The sequence below is a fragment of the Scomber scombrus genome, chromosome 8 (assembly GCF_963691925.1).
Source record: "Scomber scombrus chromosome 8, fScoSco1.1, whole genome shotgun sequence".
In the NCBI taxonomy this organism is placed as follows: Eukaryota; Metazoa; Chordata; class Actinopteri; order Scombriformes; family Scombridae; genus Scomber; species Scomber scombrus.
In genome coordinates this window covers 15,938,593-15,964,671 of record NC_084977.1, presented here as the reverse complement: position 1 = coordinate 15,964,671, position 26,079 = coordinate 15,938,593, and the positions used below count along the sequence as shown (strand labels likewise).

Below are 26,079 nucleotides of genomic sequence, written 5' to 3'. Positions count from 1 at the left end.
AAAGGCTCAAAGGGCGGGCACGACAGTGCATCAAGCACCATAGACAGATCCCACGGGGCAGCCAAGCTGCTTGACACCGGTCGAAGGCGCCGAGCCCCCTTCATAAACTGACAAACGAGGGGATGCTGACCCGCCGTTTTGTCTCCGAAGCCTATGTGACATGCCGATATAGCGGCTAAGTACACTTTGACAGTGGAGAAAGCCAAACCTTTGTCCAGCAGCTCCTGCAGAAACGTTAAAATAGCAGGGACGGGGCTCTGGAAAGCCACTACTCCTGTTTTAACGCACCAATTCTCAAACGCGCGCCATTTGCCACCATATGCGCTGCGCGTGGAGGAGGCTCTGGCACTCTGAATGGTGGCAATGACACCTTGTGGGAGCCCAGCAGTAGCCAGATTTAACCTTTCACGGGCCAGACCCATAGAGCCATGCGCTCCGGATGAGGATGGAAAATCTCTCCGCGTGCCTGCGTCAGGAGATTCCTGCGGAGGGGCAGAGGCCACGGCTGGCCGTACAACAGCTGAAATATCTCCGCTAGCCAGTGTTTCCCCTGCCAGCGGGGGGCTATCAAGATGGGAGTCAGACCCCTCTCCCGCACTCTGGCGAGGGTGGGAGTGATCAGCTCCAATGGGGGAAACGCGTACAGGAGGACACGAGGCCACTCGTGCGCCAAGGCATCCAAACCCATCGGGGCGCTCTGACCCGTGAGGGAGTAAAACAGAGGGCAGTGAGAGTTCTCTTCTGACGCAAAGAGATCTATCTTCGCCTGGCCGTATCTCTCCCATATCTGAGCCACCACCTCGCTGTGGAGTTTCCAATCCTTGTAGCGAGGGTTGCCCCTGGACAGTAAGTCTGCCCCCAGGTTCAATATGCCCGGTACGTGAGTGGCTCTCAGCGATAGTAGGTGGGAGCCGTTCCACATTATCAGTCTGTGTGCCAACATGTGCAGCTGACGTGAGCGCAGCCCCCCCTGTCTGTTGATATATGCCACCACCGTGGTATTGTCCGTTCTGACCAGAACATGCTGTCCTCTCAAAAAGGGCAGAAAATGTTTCAGTGCTAGTGACACAGCCTGAAGTTCCAAGCAGTTTATGTGAAACAACTGCATCTGTGAGCTCCACGTGCCATTTACTATTCTGCCCTCGTAGGTGGCTCCCCAGCCCGCTCGAGAAGCATCCGTAGTAATAACTTTCCGGACTAGGATCGTTCCCATGGTAACTCCTGTCGTCAGGAAATCCGTGCGTCTCCAAGGGCGCAAAGCCAGGATGCACGCCGTGGGGACTGAGACCTGGCGATGTCCGTGGCGCGTCGGGTTCAGATTGAGTGACGCCACCCACCGCTGAAAAGGTCTCATGTGTAAACGGCCAAACGGAATGACCGTCAGGGCCGATGCCATTAGCCCCAGCAGTCTAAGACACACTCTGAACTTTAGCCTCGTCCCTCTGCGGAAAAGTGCCAGACAAGCCTGAAAGGCTCCCACCCTCTCCGCTGACAGATGCGCTCTGAATGCGGCCGAGTCCAGAGACAGACCGATGAAAGTGATGTTCTGAGTGGGGATCAAAACACTCTTTTCCCAGTTCACCGTGAAACCCAGGGCGGCCAGATGTGACATGAGCAGTCTGGTGTGAGCCTGCATTTGCTGGGGGGACTGTGCGGCTAGAAGCCAATCGTCTATGTATGTAGCCAAGCGTATTCCTCCCTCTCTTAGAAGGGCAATGGCAGCCTCGGTGCATTTTACAAACACCCGTGGACTTAATGAAAGGCCGAACGGGAGCACCAAATACTCGTATGTTATGCCCTGGAAGGCAAATCGGAGATATTTCCTGTGCGGGGGATAAATAGGGATGTGAAAGTATGCGTCCTTCAGGTCTATGGATATGAACCAGTCGCCTGGGCGCACAAATCTTATCAGGGCTGTGTGCGTCAACATCCTGAACTTGTACTGTCTCATGTATTTGTTCAGAGCATGCAGATCCAATATGGGTCGCAGCCCCCCGCTTTTCTTCGGGACCAGAAAATACCGCGAATAGAAACCGCTGTTTCTCTCTTCTGGCGGCACTATCCGGATAGCTCCTTTGTTTAGCAGAGAGTTGATTTCCTCCTGCAAAATATGGGCTTTTTCTCCCTGCGCCCGTGATTGTACAACCATGTTAAATCTGGGCGGAGTGGATGCAAACTGGAGCCTGTAACCTCTGGTTACGGTCTTTAACACCCAGTGTGACGCCACGCATGAACGCCACTGCTGAGCCCGCTGCGCCAGCGGACCTAACGGTGGTCTCGCTGCAGCGCTGGGCAGTGCAGCGGGTCGTGCAGCTGCAGCGGTCAGCCTGTGCTGTCCAGCAGACAGACTGGCCCGCTGCACCACGAGTGGGGTTATGACTCCCCCCTGTGGCGTTATGTGGGGCTGCACAGCCATGTTCTGTTTCACTTTTATTTTTGTTTTCATTAATAAATGTGGCGGCGCCCTCAGCTTTGAACCTGGATGCGCACCAGAAAACATTTTTATTGACAAGTTCAGGGGAAAGGGACACTGGTGTGTGTTTGCGCACTGGTGTGTGCTTATGTGACACAGCTGGGGCTCTGCGGGGCCCGCTGCAGGTCCGACCTTCCTCCTCTTCGTGTGGCTGTGAACTGTGAGAGCCGGCACGGCCTCTGCACGCCTCTTGAAGGGCCCGGAACATGGCCTCTTTGAACTTGGCAGGAACAGAACATCTTTCAGAGGGGGTGAAGCAGGCGTCTGACTGGACCCGCCAGCCCCCTCCATAGACATCGCACTAGGTGGCGCGTCTCTTCTTCTTACCCCCGTGAGCGGCAGGGGGGGCAGCTCGGTTCCCCTGCGTCACATTGGCTGCAAAGGGCTTCTTGGCCCATGCACCCTTAAGTTCAGGTGGCTTGCTCTGGGCGCTCGCCTGGGCTTGGGGCTGGCGTTATGGGATGCGGTAACCTGGCCGGGTCACAGCATGGGCAAACGTCTGCCGGGGTGCTACAGGGGGAGGGGGTGGCACCTTCCTGGGGAGGCATAGTTGAAGTGCTTCACCCTCCTTCTTCTTCTCCTCGCATCGTCTCTGCATGGTGACAACCGCTGGACCAAATAGGCCCTTCGGGTCTACGGGGACGTCGAGGAGCTGAGCCTTCTCCTTCTGAGAGAGGCTGGAGAGGTTCAGCCACCTAGCCCTCTCTTGAGTGACCATCAGGGCCATGGCTCTTCCAGAGGCTTGGACGGCGCACCTGTGTAGACGCAGGCAGAGGTCCGTTACCACGCACATTTCTTTCCACAGGGCTGGGCTGGGTGAGGCCGTCATGTAATCCTGCAGTTCCGCCTGGTAGGCCATTAGCAGCGACGACGCGTTCAGGGCCCTCAGCTTTGTAGCCCTTGTCAGTCAGTGAGGACTGAAAACACTCAGCTTTTGATGGTAGCGTGGGGCCCGCCGCTGTCATGGTGGACTTCTGTGAGGGATGGAAGTGGGACGCCAGCAGAGGTTCGACCGGAGGGAGGTGTGAGAACCCCTTCTCTGCCATGTCGGCCCAGTCCAGCGCCGAGCCTCCCTGGGCGAGATTTTTGGCGGAGAGAGGATTGTTCCAAGACCGCGTCGCCTCCTCCAGGCACTCAGGGAAGACCGGCAGCAGCTGTCTAGCAGATGCTTTGACCGTGGGCAGCCTTCTCCCTTCATAGCGAGACGTGGAGGCCTCAGTGGGGGCTTCTGGCCACGTGATGCCAAGCTTTGCAGCCGCTCTCTTACAGACATCGTGTAGGTCAGTGCCGGCGTGCGGGTTTGGAGACCCGCTGCCCACATCACCCCCGGGCACCGGCTTTGCAGCCGGAGAGGGGGTAAAGGGGTCCTCCAGGTCCTCGTAGTCATAGTCAGACCCGAGGCTAATGGACTCGTCCCCTGAGTCAGAACCATCGACCACGATGTCCCCGTGCTCTTCCATCAGGCAAGCTCCGGGCTCATCTAAGTCGGTTAGCGGAGCAATGGCATCGAGCTGTTCGCCCCAGCCGGCACTCGTAGGGATGGCATTTCCCTCGGGGCTCTCCGCTAACTCCTGTGACGAGGGGTTGGTTACCCCCATCATAGGGTCCGCTGTCGACAAGCTAGCTTGGCGCGCCAGCCTGCGTCGGCGGGTCTTATCAGTGCACAGTGCTCGCAAGAAACTGGGAATGCTAGTGCAGCCTGGGCATGTTGCAGCCCGAGGCACGCAGCACAAACAGAGTGGGTGTCTGCTCCCGCGATCTTGTTGCCGCACATACACGTCCTCGGCGGTGGTCTGACCTTTTCCATGGTGAGGGAAGGTACAGGCTCCGTCATTCTGTTAGCTCCGTAGCAGCTACTGTTTGGAGACAGTCTAGCAGTTGTACTCAGATAGCTTTGCAGCTTCAGGATAACGTAGCGTTCGGCGACCGAGTGGTTAGCTCGCTCTGTGAACTGTATTGCTAGTTCAGCTACACCTGCTGTCTGAGAGGTTGCTTCTGGGAGCGAGAAGAGGTTTAAGACTGAATGGACTACGTTACGCCCGGCTTTTAAAGGAACTGTCTGTCTGCCATTCAGGACTGGCGTAATGAAAAATAGCTTCTGGGGACAAGCGCAGGGAGCATGTCCCATAGTGAGATACCGAAACGAATGTTGAAAGAGAACACACTTTACACTGGTATATACTCCTACTATTACATATCTGTGAAGCAGCTTCTGCTGCAGCAGGTGCATATGTCTCTTAAAGACATCACAGATTGTCACAAATGTGTTCACTATGTCGTAGCTTTGAAAGAAGGTTATTCTGTCTAGGTTTAAGAAGACAACAATAAAAAATTGGGTTTTAAAAGACAGCTTTTAGTATTGAGTAAAATCAGAAAATCGTTTTCACATTTTTAAAATCTGCGCAAGAATAACACCGACAAATACCAACTCTCATCTACCACATTTAATCATACTCTTTAGTGGAGTAAGATGCAGCCTCCTTTGGTTTTCACTATTTTTTTCTATCCTCTGCCGTTTCCTCACGCATATTGTATTATTTCATTATAAATTACATAGAGATAACTAAGTGGGCTGCAGTAAAGTTCAGAGCTAAATCTACCTGACATCAAGCTTTAAGACACCTGCTAGGCAGTGTTTATCCATCTCATTCACATTTTATAAAAAATGTACATTCCATGTTAAGCAATACCATTTGCTGACCAATATCAGCTCAGCTAATTCTAAGCTACATCGCCTAGAGCCATTTTCCATGTATCATAAACATTCTTTCATCAACCATGTTGTTATATTTTGTTGGAAAATAATACATTTGTCCACTCCATGGGGAGGGACGAAACATTATTTTCCTACATTGGATAACATGAATTTGACACACAACAGAAATAGTCTACTGCAGCACATACTGTTGAAAATAAGTAGCTTATTATTAGATTATTATTTACTATTAGTTGTATATCTTACTGAGCAGGAAACATCAAGCTTGTGATGTGTGATCATGTTTTTTAATGTGTCTGATAACATTCTGACGAGTACAGTATAGCATCATTATAGTGGTTTTCTTTATCTTCATTCCTAATTATCTCTGTGGTTATGAATTTTGCAGAAGAAACAAAATTTTCATGTTTATACAATAACATTTCAAACCCAAAGAAACAGGGACAGTGGACAAGTACACCACACAAAGGTCCAGTCTCTGTTAAGTGTTTAATGATTCACTCAAGCTGCTCCCTGTCCACACTGACAGATAGAAGACATATGGCTGTCATTCATAATGCAGCATCTATCCTGCTGGCAATAAAGACAGACTGAGGACTAACTGTGTGTATGTATACAAATGCACTGTCTTCAACAGGCCAGTCAACAGTGCATATGCTTCAGCAGGCGGTGGTTTATGAGCTCACCATAATCCTCCAGCCAGAGATAATCTAAAGCTATCTTGAAACACACACACATGGGCACACACACAAACAATCCAAATTTGGTAAAAAGATACTGACTTTTTTAATATGAGGCAACAAATGGCAGTGTGTTAAAAGGCAGATCTGCAATTTTAAACCAACAGTCAGGTCTCCATATGTGCATTGAAAGAGGTTTCCCTTGCTGTAATTATTCCTCTTGTTCCCCATCAAATGTGCTTTCAATGTAAGTGATGGTGGCCAAAATTTCAAGCATGTCATTTCATGTCATTTTGTGGAAAGAAGTTTATCTGAAGCTTATTTGAGGCTATAGCCACACATTTACATTAATTCATTTTAGCATAAAATAACCTAATAGATGTGTACAAACTGTGGAATAAAATTAAAACACATTTATTAATTATGAAAATAAATATAATAAAAACATCTTCCTCGTGGTATTGATTATCACTAACATTACCGATCTATACAAGCCAGTCCAAAAAAAGGAAAAAGGAAATCACAAAAATTGATACTAAATCACAAAATTACAGAAAGGCAATTCATATCCAATTATCACCGTAAGAACCAATGTGGTATTATACTGAAGTATCCTTACCCTAACACTATTAACCCTGATTACAACACCACATGACACATGTGTGTGTGTGCTTGCGTATGACTCAAACAGAATCTTCTACGAGCTTCAGGAGCTTGGCTCGGGCCGATGATAACAGCTCCAACATTGCAGATAGGCCTCAATACACTAACAGACTAATGGAGTTAAATAAAGATCGGACGGCTGGATTAAGGTTAGGTTATTGGTTCAGGTATGGATTATAGCAAGAATACAGCAGACACACAGTCTGCTGGGGTCTGCAGTGTGGTGACAATGCAATACTAGATCTATTTTAGCTTTTATTCATATTGACAAACACAGAATTAAAATGTAACTTTTTTAACAAACTAAGAACTTACGAATGGCTTTAGATTTATCTTGATTTAGTTTTACTTGTCTTTCCCAGATTTTTAAATAAATGGAAGATATGTGGCATTCTTGTGGCAGTTTTCAGGGTTTTCTGAACATGTGGTCTGTCTGACTCACACCTTGGTTAGAAACTTGTTAGAGCAACCTCTGTAATCACTGTCAGATGTTGTTGATTTCCACTAAAAGGCTGAACTAACTAGCTTTGTGACCATTCTGACCCAATACCACATGGTTGGGGGAGACAAGACAGTAAGAGATATGCATGCACAGGGCAACAGAAAAGACGAAAGAGATATACAGAAGAAAAAGGAAAAAGAGAAAAAGACAAAGATGAAAAACCAGGCAACAGAGCACAAAATTGGCACCAACACCAGTCAAATGCTGGTCAAAAGTGGCTGTTAGATTTTCTTCACTAACCAGCTAAAAAAAAATGGTACTCTATTAAGTGGCAGGTCAAATTTGAGCATTAAACCTATGACTGGTGGACAAAATGTTTTTGAGTAAACTACTTAATTAACTACTCAAATTTCTTTCTGATGGCGAGTCCATGCAGATGTAGTGGTCTCTCTCAATGCAATGGACAGCTGTGTGATATGACAATATACATCATGTGACAACCGAAACATTTATATTGTTTTATATGATACTCTATCGTTTATTTTGTTGTGTAGCATCACACTTTTTACAGCAATACTGTTCGTCATTTGGAGCCTGTCCAAATGACTTTAAATAAATACTCATTAACACTCACACGTTGCAGTAGGGCGGTGTATGATCTCGATATGGCACATTTTCTGTAAATTCAATGAATAGTTTCTGGTGTTCGCACGCACATGAAGGTCTCACCTCCACCCGTGGCAAACCACAGAGTGGTGTGACCATAAATGAGAAGAAAACACTGCAGATACTATGTTTATTTATGTCGTTAATGCCTTAATTTATATGAACTTGTTTCGTTTTAGCTCAGTGTACTGCATTTTACTGTCACTTATGGTCACGCTACTCAGTGTTTCACCACAGGCGGTTCTGAGCAAGGATACGGACCAGAAACCTTATACCTATATCTGGATATGAGATTTTGGCCATATCGCGCAGCCCGACTGCGATGTGTGTGTGAGTATGTGAGAGAGAAAGGGAGAGCCGAGGGATGCAGAAACTGATCTAATTGCATCCTACGAATGCTTCTGGAATCCAACCCATAACTAGAGTAAAGGGAAGCAAGCAATTCATTATCAACACCCTGTGGACTTCAATGAAACACACAAACAAACAGACACATTTGTGCTTTCTCATCTCGCATCTGCGGACATTCGTTTGCGGACCGCCTGCTGCCTGTGGCTGTGGACCGCCTGCTGTCCCCTTGGTCCAGCTTGACACCCACTGCTACCACTATTATTACTATAGTCATATTTCTATTATTATTATTGTTGTTGCTGTGCTTCTCTGTGTCACTCACCCACTCTTCCCCTCCCTCTATTTCTTTCAACCCAACAGGCAGATGGCTGCCCACCGGGAGTCTGGATCTACTTGAGGCTTCTTTTCCTGTTAAAGTGCTTGCTCATGGGGGAATGTACGGTCTCTGTAAAGTAAAGAGAACAATCTAGACCTGCTCTATGTGAAAAGTGCCCTGAGATAACTTCATTTTGTGATTTAGTGCTATATAAACTGAATTGACTTGACCTGACACACACACACACACACACAAACATGCACACAAAAAGAGGATGTGCACATTCTGGTTGACCACTGAGCTCTCACACATTTATAGAGTGGCCTCGTTAGAAGAGAGACAGCTGCCAAGTGACTGTGTGTTCTTGTCTAATGAAAGCATGTCCATTCTGTCTGTCAGGAGGAAAATAAGGCTGACAGAAAGAGAGAGGAAGAGGAAAAAGATAGAGAGAGTGGCCGCAGCAGCTCTGTAGCGGTCGACACCCCCCAGCACATTCCAGCTGACCAGAGGAGAGAGTCTGACTGTCACAGTCAGCAAACAGATGATTCATGTTCCTGCATTGTCGCTAGCGGTACATATGGCTGCTTTTAGCTATGATTCACCAAGTAATAGTACACAACCACCTCCCCGTTTCCTCCTCTGGTAAAACCATCGGTATACCTGCTATCTTTTTAACTGTCTTAAACCGACTCCAGGCTACTACTAAAGGATGGCATATGAAAATAAAACGCTGAACATATCGAAAAAGGAGAAATAATGAACAAACCTGAGGGCTGCGTTACTTTCTGTTCTGCCGATGAAGAAAACAGTCAATATGAGTCTGAAGTGAGTGCTAAACTACAAGAGATCCAACAGGAAGGAGCAGTTACAGTGAGCAGTAAGTTTCTTTTAGGGCTGCCATGTGGTTATTGTGACCATTAACCACATAGTATTTTATTTTTTTGTATGATGTAATGCTTTAGATGGGAACTGCTGTAAGTTTTGTACAATGGTATGTTTATTCACTATAACCCTGATACAGTAATTATTTTGTATATTTGTCTGCCCAGGGACTGATTATGAAATGTAGCTATCCCCCTAACAGTCAATGTCTGTCTATGAAATAAACAAACTAAAAATATATGTATTTTTATTATTGATAATCTGTAAATTATTTTGACAATTGATTAATTGTTGATCTGTACAATGTCAAATGTTATGTGTTTATAGCAATGACAGCCCATATCTAAAAGTTACTAAATGTATTATCCTGTACAACAAAGAAAAGTATTACATCTGAGAAGCTGAAACCAGCTAGTAGAAACCACAAACATCTTTTTTTTTGCTCAGTAATTGACATATAATAGAAGGTCTAAATGTGTCAAGGCATGTGTATAGAAATCAGCCTCTGAACTTGACAAGCAAGCCAGCAAATGCATCAATAGGAAATGAAAACTGGGTAGTTTGTTGCTGAGTGCATTACAGGCTGGAGCAACCCTGCAGGCAGGCGCACAAGCACAAAAAGCCATCAACACACAAGGTTAGGAACATGCTGTAGCCTTACTGTAGGCCTTTTATAACTAAACATACACAAACATTGTGCATTTACAATAACATAATATTAATATGGATGAAAACAAAAATGATGGGATATAATTATGCTTTGCCGATTTCTAAAGCCACATTTACTGCAGTGACAGATTATGATTGATTACAGCAAACCCACAGTGTACAGTGGGATTGAGAGTTTTAAGAACTCTTAAGTGCTTTGTATTTATAATATATGACACATTGATGCATATAAGTCTATAGATCACATGTCAGGTGATGGTGAAAGTGCTGCTCATCTAAATGCCAAATGATGATGGATTAGAGAGCTGATTCACGAGAAGGGAGGAGAAGAGAGATCACAGCATGTGCCTAATAATAACCAAATGTCAGAACAATTGTTTCCAATCAGTGTCAAAATTACAAGTAAGTTTCACCTGAGTGGGCACTTTTGGCTGAATGGATAACACTTCCCCTTACCACAAATCCAGTACCAGGTTTCTTTTGCAACTCTAATTCACAACAATGAGCAGGGACTTAGTGGAAGGTGATCTGGGATCTGTGGTCGGGGACCTTATCAAAGCTCAGGCTGCTTTCACATTTAGAACAACAGTGGGGTATGAGGTGCGACTCAGCCCTATGCAGGGAGATAAGCTCTGCAATATGACTTGAGATGGCAAGCACACTGCTGCACTGGCTGCACTCCTCTGCGTAACCACTTCAGTTTGTGCAAGTGTGTGTGTGTGTGTGTGTGTGTGTGTGTGTGTGTGTGTGTGTGTGTGTGTGTGTGTGTGTGTGTGTATGTGAGGGGCTATGGGAGGCATTTATGAGAGCGGTTATAAACTGCTGCTGCTGAGAGGGTTGGACCACTGCCTACCTTATTTGTCTGCACTGTTTGTGTGTTAGGTATGTGCTGCCTCTCCCCCAATGCTGCTGGATATAAACGTTTAGCAGTAGTCAAAAGTTGCATATTTTATGTGAGTGAGCACATGTCCTTTTACCAACAAATGTGCGTGTCTGGATATGTGTTCAATTGTGTAAATAATTGGCTGCTGCATGCTGAGTCAGCAGGCTTGGCCCCTCGGCCCACTCCGCCATTCCTTCCTTCCTCTACTCTCCCTTCCTTCTCTGTTCATTCATCCCCTCAGAATACCCTTCCTCTCTCACTCCAGTAATGTCACTTTGTCACTGTTCTTGTTTAAATTCTCTTCTCCTCTAAACTACTTCACCACCATCTCATCCACCCATAGGGTGAGAATATATGTGATAATAAGTGACACATAGCCATGCATGCTTTGCAAATATGTGCAAACAGGAACATACTGTATGTATCTGAAACCTCTAACTCATAAAAACAGGCACACAAATGCAAATACTGTAAATCCAATGCACACAACTCATTCGCTAATAAATTAAAGGCCTTTTAAATGAACATAAGTACATAAAGAAATAAACCTTCACACGTTCTGATAAACATGTTTGTGCAGAGTGAGGACTAAAAGAAAAAGAGGAAGGAAAACTTTTGGTTTCCAAGGTAACCCCGGTTCTCTGAAAAACGAGTGAGGTATCCCACTATAGGAAGCAGCACCTACTTGCGTGACCAATCATGGAAACTCTGACACCGTCACATCTGTTGTGAGGCAGATCAATCGTCTTGAGTTGCACGGGCCAGCCAGTCCCCCCTATATACACACCCGTGACACCCCACATGGCATTCTCAAGTGTATTTCTTCCAGGGGTCCCACAAATGCAAGCAAGCAGGGCAGTGTTGTAAGGTACCTCACTAAGTTTACAGAGAACCGGGGTACCCTGGTAACCCACCAAAATTTCATCCTCCGAAGCCCAAAACACCTCAACCCAGAAAAGTCGACACCACAATCAGTCCCTCTACCCTTCCTGGTCATCCAGCGATGTGGGCAGGTCGATAGCCAACCCGTTTGCACACCCCATGCAGGTCGACTTCACTGGTGTGGCGAGTGGGGAGAAGCATGGCATCTTCATAACCCTCATTATTATTGTCACAGAGGAGATCCAGATAAACATCATCCTAGTCCTCCTCTCCATCACTCCGCTCCTCATTGAGTTGGGGGCTGACCAAACAGAGGGGGAAATCCTCCACCACATCCCAGCAAATGCTAGCCATGGCCAGCTTGTTGCTAGGCTTCATTACTCCCATACATGCAATGCAGAAGAGATGGGGGTCCCTCCCTGAGATGGTTAACCCACATGTGGCTGGTCAAGGCCAGGACTTGACATCCTTAACCTTGCTGCCACCGGTGTTCCCCCTAGAGGATGCAGCTACAGTATAGTTAAAAAAAAACGTGACAGCCAGCAGCAGTAATAGACACACTGCTCACCTAGATCTGCTGGCTAGACAACACCTTCCTGAACCAACAACAATAATAATAAACAACAATAAACCTTACTTAATGAAAAGAAATCAAAATCCTGACATCAGATATTTGTTGGAAATGTCAAGACAGCAGAGAAGCTTGAATGATCTTCATGGGAAGATGTACTTCCACACTGGCTTTAGCCTCAGGCCATGGTAGTTAGTGTCAACACTCAACTTAAAGGGCACATTTACCTTTGTTAAACTTTAAAGTGCTAACATCAGTAGTGCCGATGGATGAGTCAGGAAATCATGATTATGTACCGCAGTGTCTTCATCTGACACTGGAGCTCAAGTGGCTTATCAACAAGTTGTTTTAATTTAACCTCAAGATGTGCTGAAAGTCATACTCCCCAGCATCAAACTTCAATGTTTCCAAAACGATTGCTTTGAGGGGGAGTCCCCCCCATACCCCCCGACCCCACCCCCACCTCAAAGCCGGCAAGCTAGGGGAATCACTGAACCTGATGGGAAACGTGATGAAAAACACTCACTTAACCACACAGCAATGTATACAGGGCCCCTCCCCTCCCCCACAACGCTCTCCAGACCTCTCCCCACAGCATTATCACTGACACGTGAAATGATGGCACCATGTGGAACCTAGTTTCCTTCCTTTGGTTAACATAATCTGAAAACACAGGACCTCCAAATGCTGGACAAAAATGGCTTACTTCCATTCTCTGCAACTACAAGTGTCCAAACACTGAATCACTGATGGCTTTCAATGTGATTGGTTTCATCAACAGTATTTCTGTAAATATATATCTGCCCAATTTAAAGGAATGAATCTTTTGCAGAAGCTCCAGCAGAGAGGCTTTTGGCAGTGGGTGGGTTCTACGAGAAGACATGCGTCTTATTTTAACAGGGTTTGGCTGCTGTCACTGTGGTACCACTCACTGAGTACATCAGGCCAGCCACACACCATAGTCAAAGAAACTAGTATCACTTGGACTGCTTTCATAATTGGAATCTGTACAGTGGAAAATGCAGACCGGAGTAAATGGAGATTTGAAGTGGGTCAACTTTCATTCTTCAAACATGACTGGGAGTACTGTAAGTAACAAAACAGAAAGCTAATTATTTCCATCCATCAGCTCATGTGGCAGAGGGATTCTTAAAATTTACAAGCAACATCTGCATGAGAAATATAAGTTTAGATAAGTACAGGCACCCTGAATTATATTATGATGAATGCAATTTGACAAACAAATTTCCCACTCAACGATCCCTGATGATGCATGTGCAGTCCCCACAGAGCACCACTCTTTCATTCAGTGTTTTCAAAGGTTGTCAAAGGTACCGGCACTCCTCCTCACATGTCAGATCACATCACAGTAGGATAAGCTTGCACAGTGAATATTCATTCACTAGGCCCCACTTTGTCTGCTGATGCCTAAGCTAACATTTAATGTACATAGTCTTGTGAATTCTGAACCAAATAAAGTATGTGTACTCATGATTGTCTGTGCTGTCATTTATTGTAATCATGTGACAGATCCCCTATTTTACTACAATTGTGTACAAATAAACTGTCAAAACCCACATATTCAATCATTACTCACAATTCATTAAAAGCGATGCGGTTTACTTAAGGTCCAACTTAATAAGTGAGAAAGCATCTTGTTTTGTTCTAGTCAGCGGCATACACTGTACTCAATTAAGACTTCAAATGATGTGGTTGTACTCATCTGACAGCCCACCTCAGCTTTTGTGATGTATAACAGCAATACTCATATTGCATTAGTTCAGCATGGCTGACCTAACACTGAACCAATCCTCTTCATCCTTAATGTAAGCACTGTAAAGACAGTGTTACACATGCACTAAATTATAGCGGGCACAAAGACAGATTGATAATTCACCCTATATAAAAAATATCACCTTATCTTTTAGAAACCTTACACTATGAAAAGCCTCAAATGGGGTCCATCCCATATTGTTCCATAGGAGTCTGCAAGTTACACGCTCAAACACACATACACAATGTAAGAGGCAAAACAGGCCTCATTCTTTGCATTCTCAGGCCACATCTGGCTTCACACATGGGGCCCTGAGCTACAGTATACTGCTGCAGCATCATCATCGTAGCATCCACCACGTGTAGACACTCCACCCCCACCCACGATGATGGTAGAATAATGAGCCGGAGGCCACATCCAGGCAGTCTGTGGAGAAGGGTTTCTCCTCGGTAAAACCAACAGGGTGGAGATACTCATGCCTTAGATGGATGAAGGAAATGTAAGAGACTCAGGCATAGGGCCAGTTTGTGGTAAGTTACAGTTTTATAAATGCACGTCCTCAGGTACCTAAAGTATGCCATCATTTACTATTGGTAGCATCACAAATCTGATGTTTCACAGTCTGATGGTCTCATTTCCGAATAAAGAAATTAAAATAATGCATATACAATAGTTCACATTTGTAATATCAGGTGGCATTACGATGATATTGATACAGTGGGACGCTATAAATTTGTCTACCATTTAGAATGAAGTAGCAACTTCTTTAAGTAATATCTCTTGGTGTAGTTGCAAATCAATGAGCAAGATTGAGGGCAATAGATTATTATTATATGTGTATGGATTATGTTATACAACACTCATACAAAAGTTTCTTTATTGATTTCTCAAAGTATACTACTAATATTGATCTCCCAATATAATAACATGTACATTACATTTTATCAATATTACCCATACCTAATCTTTTAAACTGACTGATTGAGGCATGGTGTGTGTGTGTGTGTGTGTGTGTGTGTGTGTGTGTGTGTGTGTGTGTGTGTGTGTGTGTGTGTGTGTGTTCAGACTTTGCTGCTTTGGCCCCAAAAAAGTACCTAAAAGACCTAACTCTAAATCTGAAAGCTTCATGATTATATTGACTCAAACAGATGCATTAAATGTAACACTATGACTGGATTGCATTGTATTCAGCAAGCAAATATTATGTAAAAATAACCACAAATAGAAAATTCATTATACTGCAAAGTCACCAGTAAGATTAACATGCAAAATAAAGATTTTGCATGATTTTCTCTGAGCTATAAAATGCAGACTTCAATAGTATTCACAGCACCAGTAATGTCCATACCTGCCTGCAAGTGAGACTGAAGCTTGCAAATCAATTGTATGTACAAAAAATGGAATTCTACTAGACTATGCATACTAAAAGTACAGGAACCAATAGAAACCTGTGTGCACATGTGTGTCAGATGTCTCTCTCAGCTGTGTTTCTGGCAGGCTGTGGGTCAGGTTAATATTTTCTGACGTGTGGTTGAGCTATCTGAGCAGGGGTGAATGTTGTCAGTTCCTACTGGCGTGTTTCTTTATCTTAAACCTACAACTGGTTTCAATATTTGTGGACATCTGTTTGACTCATTCTCACCCCTCATTTATTCTGTTTGCCTTCCCAGAGTATGCGCCTTCACTGACAACCCCCGGGAGACTGGAGGCCACATTTCTGCAGTGCAGGAGCTCCAATTAGACAAATGAGCCACTAAGCCCATTAATTAAGGATGTAAATAAATTAACATTAGGTAGCTAAGGGATCAGTGTGTTTTGTGATCGTGTGTCACTCACCTTGAACAGACTTTCTGTCAATCCCCGCCTGATCTGCGTCCACAAAAAGGCGCAAAAGAAGAACAGGGATATTTCCACCCAGGTAATGTACGCGTTATCCAGGAGAGTCCGTTTGGTGAGCCCCAGACCGCAATTGCTACAGTCTCTCCATGCACCCAGCATGACGGTGGAGGCTCTGTTGATGAGGTCCAAGTATCCCGGCATGGGCTCCACTTCCACCGGCCCGGTGCCCCCCGTGTGACCGCCCATCGTAGTGCGGCGCAAAAAGAGATGAAAACGGGGGGGAAATCACTCCGATTGAGGGACTCAGAGATCCCAGGGAAGCTGCACAGTCCAGACGGTGTGACAAATCCGTCAATAAGCTTGCTAGCTCACCAAAAAAACCCGCAAAATCAATCTTTATCTAGCCAGCTTACCCTCCTCAATAGCCTAATTCTTTGTTTTCCAAATTATGGCATGGGCCCATTCTTCGCATTCAGGATAGTTTTATGAATTATAGCTGGGCCCACCAGGTCTGGCCACACATACACACACTGGCTACTTGCCTGTATTTATTATTCAAACAACCAAATTATTTAATGGGGTTTTGACCGCTAATCGGAGCCATCTGCGTCTGCCTGGAGGCTTCTTCGGATCCTCATTCCGCTACGCACACGGGCTCATCATTAGCCGCCTAGCTAAGGGAAATCAAACGCACACAATAGTGAATGGGCCAGCATTGGCACAAGCTTCCCAGCTAGCTATGGTACTTGAATAAATTAATCAAAAACGTTGACGGAAAACGCACACACACATCAAAAAATTGAATGTTATTCTATGAGGTGTCTCTGTCGCCTCTCCGCCAGGCTCATCTCTCCGTTACTCGCCTTATATAAGGGCTCTTTTCCTGCTACGGCGACACACTACGACACACAAACCGGCAAGTCTCATACGAATACAAGATACTCCACCGACAATGAAAGGATAAATAAGGAGAAAATTATCCTGTGTGTATAAGAGAGAGAGAGCGAGAGAGAGAGAGAAAAAAAGGAAACTGCCGCCTCCCTTTTGGACGTCTCTTCGTGTCCTCCTCTGCGCTGGTCAACGTGTCCTCCTCTGCTCCTCTTTCAATGAGGATCAACTGGTACGACGAAAAGAAGACAGAGTAGGTTTATGAGAAACGGAGGCGACGAAAAGAAAAAAAAAGCTGAAAGGGGCGTGACGTAATTAAGACCGCTATCTTCGTTTTGAACCCTCTGCTTGAACCGCTGAAGATTAAAAAGGGATGACTTAAAGAGACAGTACAGCCACATGAAGACAAAATGACACTCAAGACATCCACATTTCCTTCATATGCACACGTGCAGAAGCACAGCTAAAGGTGCTTGTATGTAGAGCTGACTTTTCACAAGACCACACAACAATGGTATTAAACATTTATTATCATTTCAAAGGAATGCTTAGATTACACAGGAGAAATGCTCATTTATTAAGAAAGGCAGACATGTTTCATCTAACCCAACAAGTAAAATGATGACCCCCCTGGTCTGGTTTAAATAACACAGCCAGAGTTTTATTTAAACATTTTCTTTCCTTACAAGTCAAACATATCAAAGTAAATACAGGTATGTAAGTTAGATAGATAGAGAGAGAGAGAGAGAATGAGTGTCATTGAAGTCCACTGTTGAGCTGCCTCAACAAAAGCAGATGTTTCATGCTGTGGCGGTGGGGGCGTACTGCATCTCTAGTCTGTCAAATTCATTCTCCTGCAGAAAAACAAAGAGCAGAGGAAACAGTTAGACACCAGAAAAAAAAATCTGACCAGGGGAACAGCTGTGCCTCACATGGTTTGTTTGGAAAGGGTATAACCGAAGTGTTTATGTACATCTGCACTCTTGTGTAATTACTACACAATGTGTGGCAACGGCTGAAGATTCAAAGTTTAACACGCTTATTGGCTTTGCTCCAAGGACACCTGCTGTTCCCATTTCAAAACAACCATGCCAGGTAATTAAATTATAACAGTAAAGGTTGTGGAGGTGAGTCACTGTGAGCGGATCTGAACCTGAATAGCCCCGGCCATCTCAGATACATCCCAGATTTTATCATTATGTTTGTTTTTGACTTCTGGAAAATCTGGCATGATGTTTCAAAGAACAAACTGATTAGTAATGTTCAAGAGGAACACAGAGCAGTAACAGATCCATGCTTTAAACACAGCATCTAAACAAATCTACCACCATCTGAACACGAGGGAGAGCACAGAACAACAGATCCCGATATTAGTCAGTTACCTTGGAGAAATAGTCTTTGAGGAATGGATGGGCTTTGTGAGCATCTTTCAGCTGAGAGAGGTACCGATTGGTTACCTGAGGACAGACATTTATACATATGTTAGAAGCTAATATGACAAAGTTAATAACCAGAAAAGCCTCTTAAACAGCTTCTCATCATAAACAATAAGATCCTAAATGAACAAAATCTCCTTCCAAATGTATAACTTTTTTTTTTCCACATTCAAAGGTTACAACCTCCTACTATACCTGAGGATTATGTTTGTTAGCAGAAACCGCCCACGTAATTCCTGTTAACCTTGTGTAAGAAGTGTTAATCAGTGGTTATTACACTCTTTAATGATGGCTTTGAGTCAATCGTCAGCATTCTACTGCATTACTATCAAGTTCATCAAACGTAGCCTAAGATAATTGAGTCTTTATCTTATGAACTCTGGAGTTCCAAGGTGTATAACTCACACACAGCACTAAACTAGCAGATATGCTTAGGTGATGACATTCATGATAGAAGACCAATGCAATCAAGAAATTGCTTGGTTGAATGCATTTTCCTGGTTTAATCAAAGCAAAGCAAACAAACTTTGCACTTTGCACTCAAAGTAACAGAGAAAGACTGTTAAAGTCATCTTTGACCAAAGTTGAGTTAGCCTATAGGAAACTGCAAAAGTGATGGCTGTTAAAGCAGTGTCTCGTTAACAGCTTTGGGTCCAAAGTCTCACCTCGGGAGCTTTGCCCAGGTGTTGAGTCAGCACTATGAGGTTGATCAAGGTCTCAGGGTGGCTGCTGTCCTGAAAGGGGTGGAGACAAGAGAGTGACACACAATAAAACAACAAACTGAAACGTTAAGACAAGACAGTAAAAGCGAAAAGGACCTCCTGTTCAGTATGTTACTAACTGAATGAAATGACCTTAATCTCCTTCATCATATTCACAGCGCACAGCATACGACACACTGGTGCAGGTAGCTTTTGTGCAGCGTTCCAGTCTGCTGCTAACATCTGCCATAAGGGGCTAATGAGTATTGTTCCCAAAGTGCTTCTACGTGCACATGTAAAACAATATAACATCTGTTTATCTATTCAGTTTATTTACTCCATTTATCACCATAGAAACAGTTTGTCTGGTTTTCCTCTGGAGGAACACGAGGACTGAAATCATTAATGTAAAGTCACTTTGCATTTGGCTTATGTTCTCTTTCTGTACAGTTTAGTAAGACATAACATCAATGGATAACCATCTCTCTGTAATAATTGTACTACTGCCAACATCCCAGTATGTCACCCAGTCAAGGCAACATGAAGTTGGGGCATATTTTCTGAAGCAGGATTACTGTGTTCTAACAGGTGGATATTTAAACAAAAGGAGAAAGGCCTCATTTCAGTCAATCTAAACTCTTGGTTTAGTTTTCAGTTATTCCACAAAGACATCTCAGAGCTGACTTAATCTCAGAGCTAAGATGGTCTGGTTCAACCAGGTCTGGTTTCAACAGTCAACATTACTGCTTATTAAAAAAACAGACCTGAGATATAAATCTCTCTGTGCCAACATTTACAATAAAGTAGCTGCAATATTCACAACCACAGAGCAGCACATATTCAACATATAATAACAATGAAAATTAATATAAGCAAAAAAAAAACTCCATAAAATTAACATTTGTATGTCAGTAGTGTGCACTAGTCAACCCCTATTAGACTTCCTGTAGCCTGCAGAACAGTATGTGGTGCCATCTACTGTTACAAAGCAGGAAGCTGAATTTTTCAAACCGCGCTAGATTCAGCCTAATTTCTGAGACTGATGCTATTGCCATTAAAAATAATAGGTTTGGTCATCCTATACATATATTTCTGCAGGTCCTGGGCAACAGAAAAAAGAAGAAAGAGCAGGAGGGTACCCACACACTGATAAAGTGCTGCAAGATTCTTCTTTAATTGATCTTTTCCCTGCATGTCTTTACAGTATTTTGGCTTTAACTCTCAAACAAACAGCAATCTTTCAAAAAATGAATGCACCAATTAGTAGATTAATGGCAGGGGCCTTTTAGTGATATGTGACATGACACATTTTCTCTCTAAAGATTGCCCAGTTTCACTAGAATGCATTTTGTTTCACACATACCTCAAATTCAAATGAAACTGACTGTTTGGGGATTATTAAAAAACAGTTTGCATAATTAACATTTACACTGATAGCCGGCCAGAAGTTCAGACTCCCTTATCTAAAGATTATATGTATCGGTACACAAACCTGATTAAATCCAAATTAGAAATGTTCAAAACTGAATATCATTATTTTTGTTCAAGTTGTGACATCACACTAAAGAGTAGTTCAGATTAGCTATTTCAAAAAGTACTTTTGCGGCACATTAAAAGAAAAAAGAAAAAAGGAAGAGATGCTTCTTGTTTTCTGAACTACCCCCTCTTTAATCTTTGCTTACTCTCTAATCCTTGTCAATGTATTCAACTGAATAGACAACAAGTGCTAGTATGTACGACACAGTATGCTTAGTATCTCAGTAGATGTGTGAGGGTGGAAGAGACAAACAACAGAAACAAAAACAAACAATTATTGTCAACTAACCTTGTCAAGTGCCTCCTGTAGCACTCCTTCAGCCTCTTCCCACTTGTTCTGAGCCATGTAACATGCTGCCTGACCATTGAGAAGCAGCAGCGTAGATGAGTACTTGTCCGACATCTCCTGGAAAATGTAGTACGCATCCTGCAGCTTCTCTCCACCCTGGAGCGACAAGCAAAACCTCAATAAAAATTTAGGGAGGAAGAAATATTATCTGAATGTTCAGCAGGGTTCATGCTGAAAAGCCATTAATGAGTATACAGACCCTGCGGTTTGTTTTTGTTGTATCTTTTTAAATTGTTTCTGGGTGCCTGCTGCTCTTCAAGAATTCAAAGCTCTAGTGTGAAATGAGTCATTTAAATGAAGCATAATCCACCTAATACCTGCTGTGCTTTCACCCACTTTAAAACAGCTACATACCGAATTGCCTGCTAATTAATTCAAACCTGACTACAACTTCACTCAATCACAATATAACAAAGATAATGTGATGAATAGGAATATAATTTCCTCAGTGTACATGCAGGGGCATTAGGCTTCTAATATCGACCACATTATGCATGGAAGGTTTACAAATTATTCATTATAGAGAATTTGTTTATAAATCAACTATGTATCACAAAGCATATACTGGCTTCCTCACCACAGCAATATTAACCCAGGCTGTGGCTAGCTGGGTTAGAGTAGCATCTTCATCCTGCTCCTGCATCTTCTTCAGCTCTTTCCTGTCAAAACAAAGAGAATATTGTCATCATGATTAAAAAATACAGATACATCCCCAAAGACTTGCTTATGTTGATGCAAAGTTGTTGTTTTTTTTTTTTAAATAGTTCCAGACTTGGAAAAACATACAATAAGGTTAATGAGAATTTGCATGACGAATACATGCACCTTAGAATGAAAATGATGAATGCATGCACAAAAAACACCTGGATGTTTTCCATGAGGCTTCAAATAACAAAACTGACCTTGCAATGCAAATCACCTACTGTTGATGTGTTTTGACATGAAGCCTTTAAACTAATTCATACCTTGCCAGGTCAACACGATCCAGGCTCAGCAGTACCTGGATGGTCATGGCCATGCTGAAAAATAAACAAATGATTAGGTCAGTTATGTCAATTTCAGGCTAATGTCATCAAACCAAAATCATCAGAGTGATGTGGTGTAGACAAGGGAGCAGAAACTGCAATCTGCAGAGCAAAATTAAAGTACTCAACTGAAAGAGTACTTTATATTGTCAGACTGGTGATGGACAGTATTTTTTTTTGTTTTAAAAGCAGCAGAAACCAATATCCTCCTTTCTATTCCATGAATCCTGCTACTTGTAAACATTGTCTAACCTTGCTTCTTTCTGATCTCCACATTATTTACTTTTTAAACTTGAAGTTCAGCCCAGACTGACATTGCCACAAATTACATCATTTTACCAGATTTTGCCCAGCTCCCCCAGGAGCCAAAAAAATCTTAATTATGTTTTACATATACAGGACTAATCCCCAAGAACCTTTAAAAAAACTTTGATGTGTAAAATTGGTATGCTCCCTCTTTAAGTTGTGGAAGGTTCCCGTTTCAAACATCCCTTTATTTTGTGATGTTGAATTTGCCTGTTACATGACCTATTCCTATGTATTATTTTCAAAATTAGTTAGAAATTAATATATTTGTCTTGAACAAACGCACAAAATCAGCTTTGTAGGCATCCATACTTATTTGGCTAAATTAGATAGCAGTACGTCAAGAAGCAAATAGTCTTTTAGTAAATAATAAATCTTAACCTATCTATCAACAGCCATGCAAACTTGTCTTGACATGAAATCATTATCAACATATATATGCTGTGGTGCATTCTCTGTGTTTGGAGGCATCTTCCATGCTGTGATTTTTTGGAAATATCAGGACATGTATCTCATTAACAATGACAATGCTGAGTTAATCATTTTTGCAATTCTTATATTAATGTTCACATTTTATTGCAAGGAATGAGGATGAAACAAATATGCTCCGTCATCTTTATTGCAGTTTGCAGAAAGTAACAGATAATTTTCTTTGATGGTATGTTCACTTGAAATAAATCTTAGTCATAAACAAAATATTGCTGAGACCTTGTAAAGTAAAATCTTGATCTCTCCTTACCACTCCAGGTTTTCTCCTTGATGCAGAGTCCTGAGAGCAGCGTCAGTGTTGCTCTCATGATAGTAGATGGAGGCAGCCATGAGGAGGAAGGTGGTGTTGGCGGCATCCACACTCTTTGCCATCATCTTGTCTAGATCAGCAACAATAGCATCCCTGCACAAAAGACAACAGCAGGGAGAAGAGTTCAGACAATGACGACTTTAAACTGGAGAGAATCCTTGAATCATTTTCAGGTACTGATGACACATTAAACTAGAAAGGCAGTTTTCTCTACACATTCATTTGCATTTAGATTGGTTATGACCAAAGCAGGGTAATATATTTACAATATGTAGTACATTCTAAAATATTCTGTTACAAACAAAAGTATATTGCACTGATCAAAATTCAGTTTTTAAGACGATAGTTGCCATTCAGTAAGAAATAAACACTCTGACATTGACACCATTTTGTTCAGCGTACTTTGCAAATTGAGGATTACAGCCATGAAAGTGTTTCATCACCAGCATCTCTGATATGAAACTGAAGGTCATCAGTCTCATCTTGCACTGTCATGAAAACTCTCCCACAGAGACGTGGTTGTAGCTTTTACCAAAGTATGCAGTATGCCAAAAACAACAAAAGATTGGAAGAAAGAATCGCTGCCATCATATACCACATCATCAAAGACATTGATCACTATTGTGTAGAAAACTGGGTTCAGGTGGCTGTATAAGATCCATTCATTTACATATTTATTTATTTTTCAAAGCTTTTGTCTGTCTGTTCACTGTGTAGATGTTTATTTTTTAATTGTTAACTGTACATATAAATCCTGTAAACAGACAGACACACACACACACGGTTAATTTACATTCTTACTTCCATTTTTATTCTGCTCTTTGGCACACACACAAAAATTTTATCATGTCAATATGCAAGCACATAGCACACCCACAATTAACCAAATATGTACATTACTGTCCCTTTCTTGTCATGTTTGCTTTTACGTTTATTGTTAAATGTTCCTGTGTATTGTTATTTTTCTGTTGCCATCTGGACCACACTGAATTCCCTCACAATACATCTGATTCTGCTTGTGATAATTCATGAAGCATGCTCAAAATGTTCCGTATGATTGCATTTCTGCTTGTATTTTATGCAGTCGGTATCTGATTAACAATTCTGACACATTTTGCTGATACTTTCAGTATACTCGGGTCGAAATACCTTTTGCCTTCACTTGAGAGATACTCAGCAAACATCCTGACAGCCTGCAGCTCGGGTGAAGAGTTGCCTTTGATATCATCCAGGACTACAGCATACTTCCTCTGCAACATAGAACACAACAGATCTAAGTGGCCAAGCTTTTAATTTGTTATTGATTGCACTTTATTGTACTGTGACAGTGATTAATTACACAGATGGTAATGATATTTCTCTACTTGGATTTACCTGGGCAATGTAAGCTCTGTACAAAAACATGTCCCGTTCAGTCTCCTTATCAGGTGCCGAAGGCTTTTAAAGACAAAACAAAAACAGCAATTATACATTTACGCTAATTCAACTCAGAGAGAGAAATAGTAGCAACAATATTTAGCATTGCTGCTCGCCAAACGTAACGCTCTCTGCTGTGAGTCAGAGAGCCACAGAGTGGACATAACAATAACCTTTATGACATTCAAATGTTACCTACCTTCACCTTCTGAGCCTCGTTGATACATTGTTGATAACTGCCGATATAATAAGCATTTTTCACATCGAAGAGTTCATCAACATCACCCTGCTGCGCCGCCATGTTGAAAACATAACTTCCTGACACGTAGCACAGATACGTCACCTTCCAGCGTTGCACCGAGGATTGTGGGAAATGGAGTTCAATAAAAAAGGTATCTTTATCTGGTTTGGTTTTATGGCCCAGTTTCTAATGGAATAGAAACTGGATGGAATAGACTCCCAAACCCAATGTTAAATACATTTTCCAGATCCAGTTCTTCCTCTCCAACCTTCCTGATTTCCCTCTTTAAGGTTTCTCATCCTTGAAAGTATTTTTTGCAGTGACAAACCACATGTTCCTCTGACTCCTCTAAGTGCCCACATAATCATGATATTTTCGTGGTCAGATCATTATAGGGTAGATTAACAATAACGAGTGCGTATACATAAAAGTATTATGTTGTGTTGAAAAACAGTAATACTTACATAGTTAAAAGTACACCATTATGTGTTTAGGCCTAATTATTTACTTTGACATTATGAATTTGCATCAGCCTACTGAGGCCTATGATGACACAACTTAAATTGACAAGTGAATTATAAGCATAATGGGTTTACAGGGTTTACAATGACATTTATTCACGCACATATTAAAATAATAATGCACAAAAGGTAGGCACCAGTGTCAGCCTATGTGTTTACAGACTAGAAGGAGTATAATTAACTGAAACAATTAACTAATCAATTAGTAGATTACAAGAAAATAGTCTGCAAAAGTTTGATTATTGATTAATTATTAATTAGTATTTTACTGTTGGCTGACCAAAACAAGAAACTTGAAAACATCATGTTAGGTTCTGGGAAACTGTCACTATTTTCTGACATTTTATAGGTCAAATAATTCATATAAATGATACACCTGATTGTTTTAATGTAATTTGTGTATCTTAAAATACTAGAATCTACAGCATATTTCTTTAGTTGTGATTTGATTGACAAAGGCAGTCACTAGAGGGCTCCCTAGATTGATTTCACCACTGCAGGTGTCTGTTTTATTATGGGACTTGCAGCAACACAGTGCTTAGACATGCAATCCAATAGATATAACTATTAATATGCATCATTTATGGGATAGTATCACAATTCCAAAAACAACACCTAGGTATGATCCCAGTAGGGCTACAACTGGCACACAGGTGGCTGAAAGACGTAAAGCGTGCATCCATAAAATGACCTCAGTGTTAAACTAACAATGCAAGGAGACTATTTTGACCTCGGGAGTTCCTGTGTCCTCATTAGACAGATGAGGAAAAACTTCCCTTGTCTTAAAAACATCCGCTGACAAAATTTCAGACCTCTTTCTCTCACTCTCTCTGTCACACACACACACACACACACACACACACACACACACACACACACACACACACACACACACACACACACACAGTTGTGTTTCCATCAGTTCAGAGGATATTACATTGACCTACATTCATTTCCTGGAGACGTATCCTAACCTTTACACAACCCTAGCTTAACCTTAACTTTAAACCAAGTCTTCACCCTAAAATTAATTATTTGCATTGGGGGGACTTGC

At 42.6% G+C, this 26,079-nt stretch overlaps 2 protein-coding genes across 2 annotated transcripts in view; both read right to left on the bottom strand.

The window, feature by feature from the left end:
* The window catches only part of cers1 (ceramide synthase 1), a 38,705-nt gene extending 21,712 nt beyond the window's left edge, over positions 1 to 16,993 (bottom strand). The window contains exon 1 of the mRNA XM_062423513.1: positions 15,805 to 16,993. Within this exon, the coding sequence (XP_062279497.1) occupies positions 15,805 to 16,053 (249 nt within the window). The 5' untranslated portion in view covers positions 16,054 to 16,993. The remainder of the gene's footprint in view (positions 1 to 15,804) is intronic.
* A 214-nt stretch (positions 16,994 to 17,207) lies between these two features.
* cope (COPI coat complex subunit epsilon) lies at positions 17,208 to 24,576 on the bottom strand. The gene is made up of 10 exons (XM_062424683.1): positions 24,463 to 24,576; positions 24,222 to 24,284; positions 23,997 to 24,097; positions 22,788 to 22,940; positions 21,683 to 21,736; positions 21,295 to 21,376; positions 20,658 to 20,813; positions 18,797 to 18,865; positions 18,078 to 18,152; positions 17,208 to 17,549 (listed from the first exon to the last, which is right to left on the bottom strand). The coding sequence occupies exons 1-10, from the start codon at positions 24,562 to 24,564 to the stop codon at positions 17,496 to 17,498; spliced, it is 909 nt and encodes a 302-aa protein (XP_062280667.1). The 5' UTR covers positions 24,565 to 24,576; the 3' UTR covers positions 17,208 to 17,495.
* Between the last annotated feature and the right edge of the window lie 1,503 nt (positions 24,577 to 26,079).

Coding starts and splice junctions, on each gene's coding strand:
- cope (XM_062424683.1), bottom strand. CDS start 24,564: ATGGCGGCGCAGCAGGGTGATGTTGATGAACTCTTCGATGTGAAAAAT. Junction 18,153..18,796: donor ACCTGGGCAAAGCTCCCGAG/GTGAGACTTTGG, acceptor GTCTGTCCTCAG/GTAACCAATCGGTACCTCTC. Junction 17,550..18,077: donor TCAAAGACTATTTCTCCAAG/GTAACTGACTAA, acceptor GTTTTTCTGCAG/GAGAATGAATTTGACAGACT.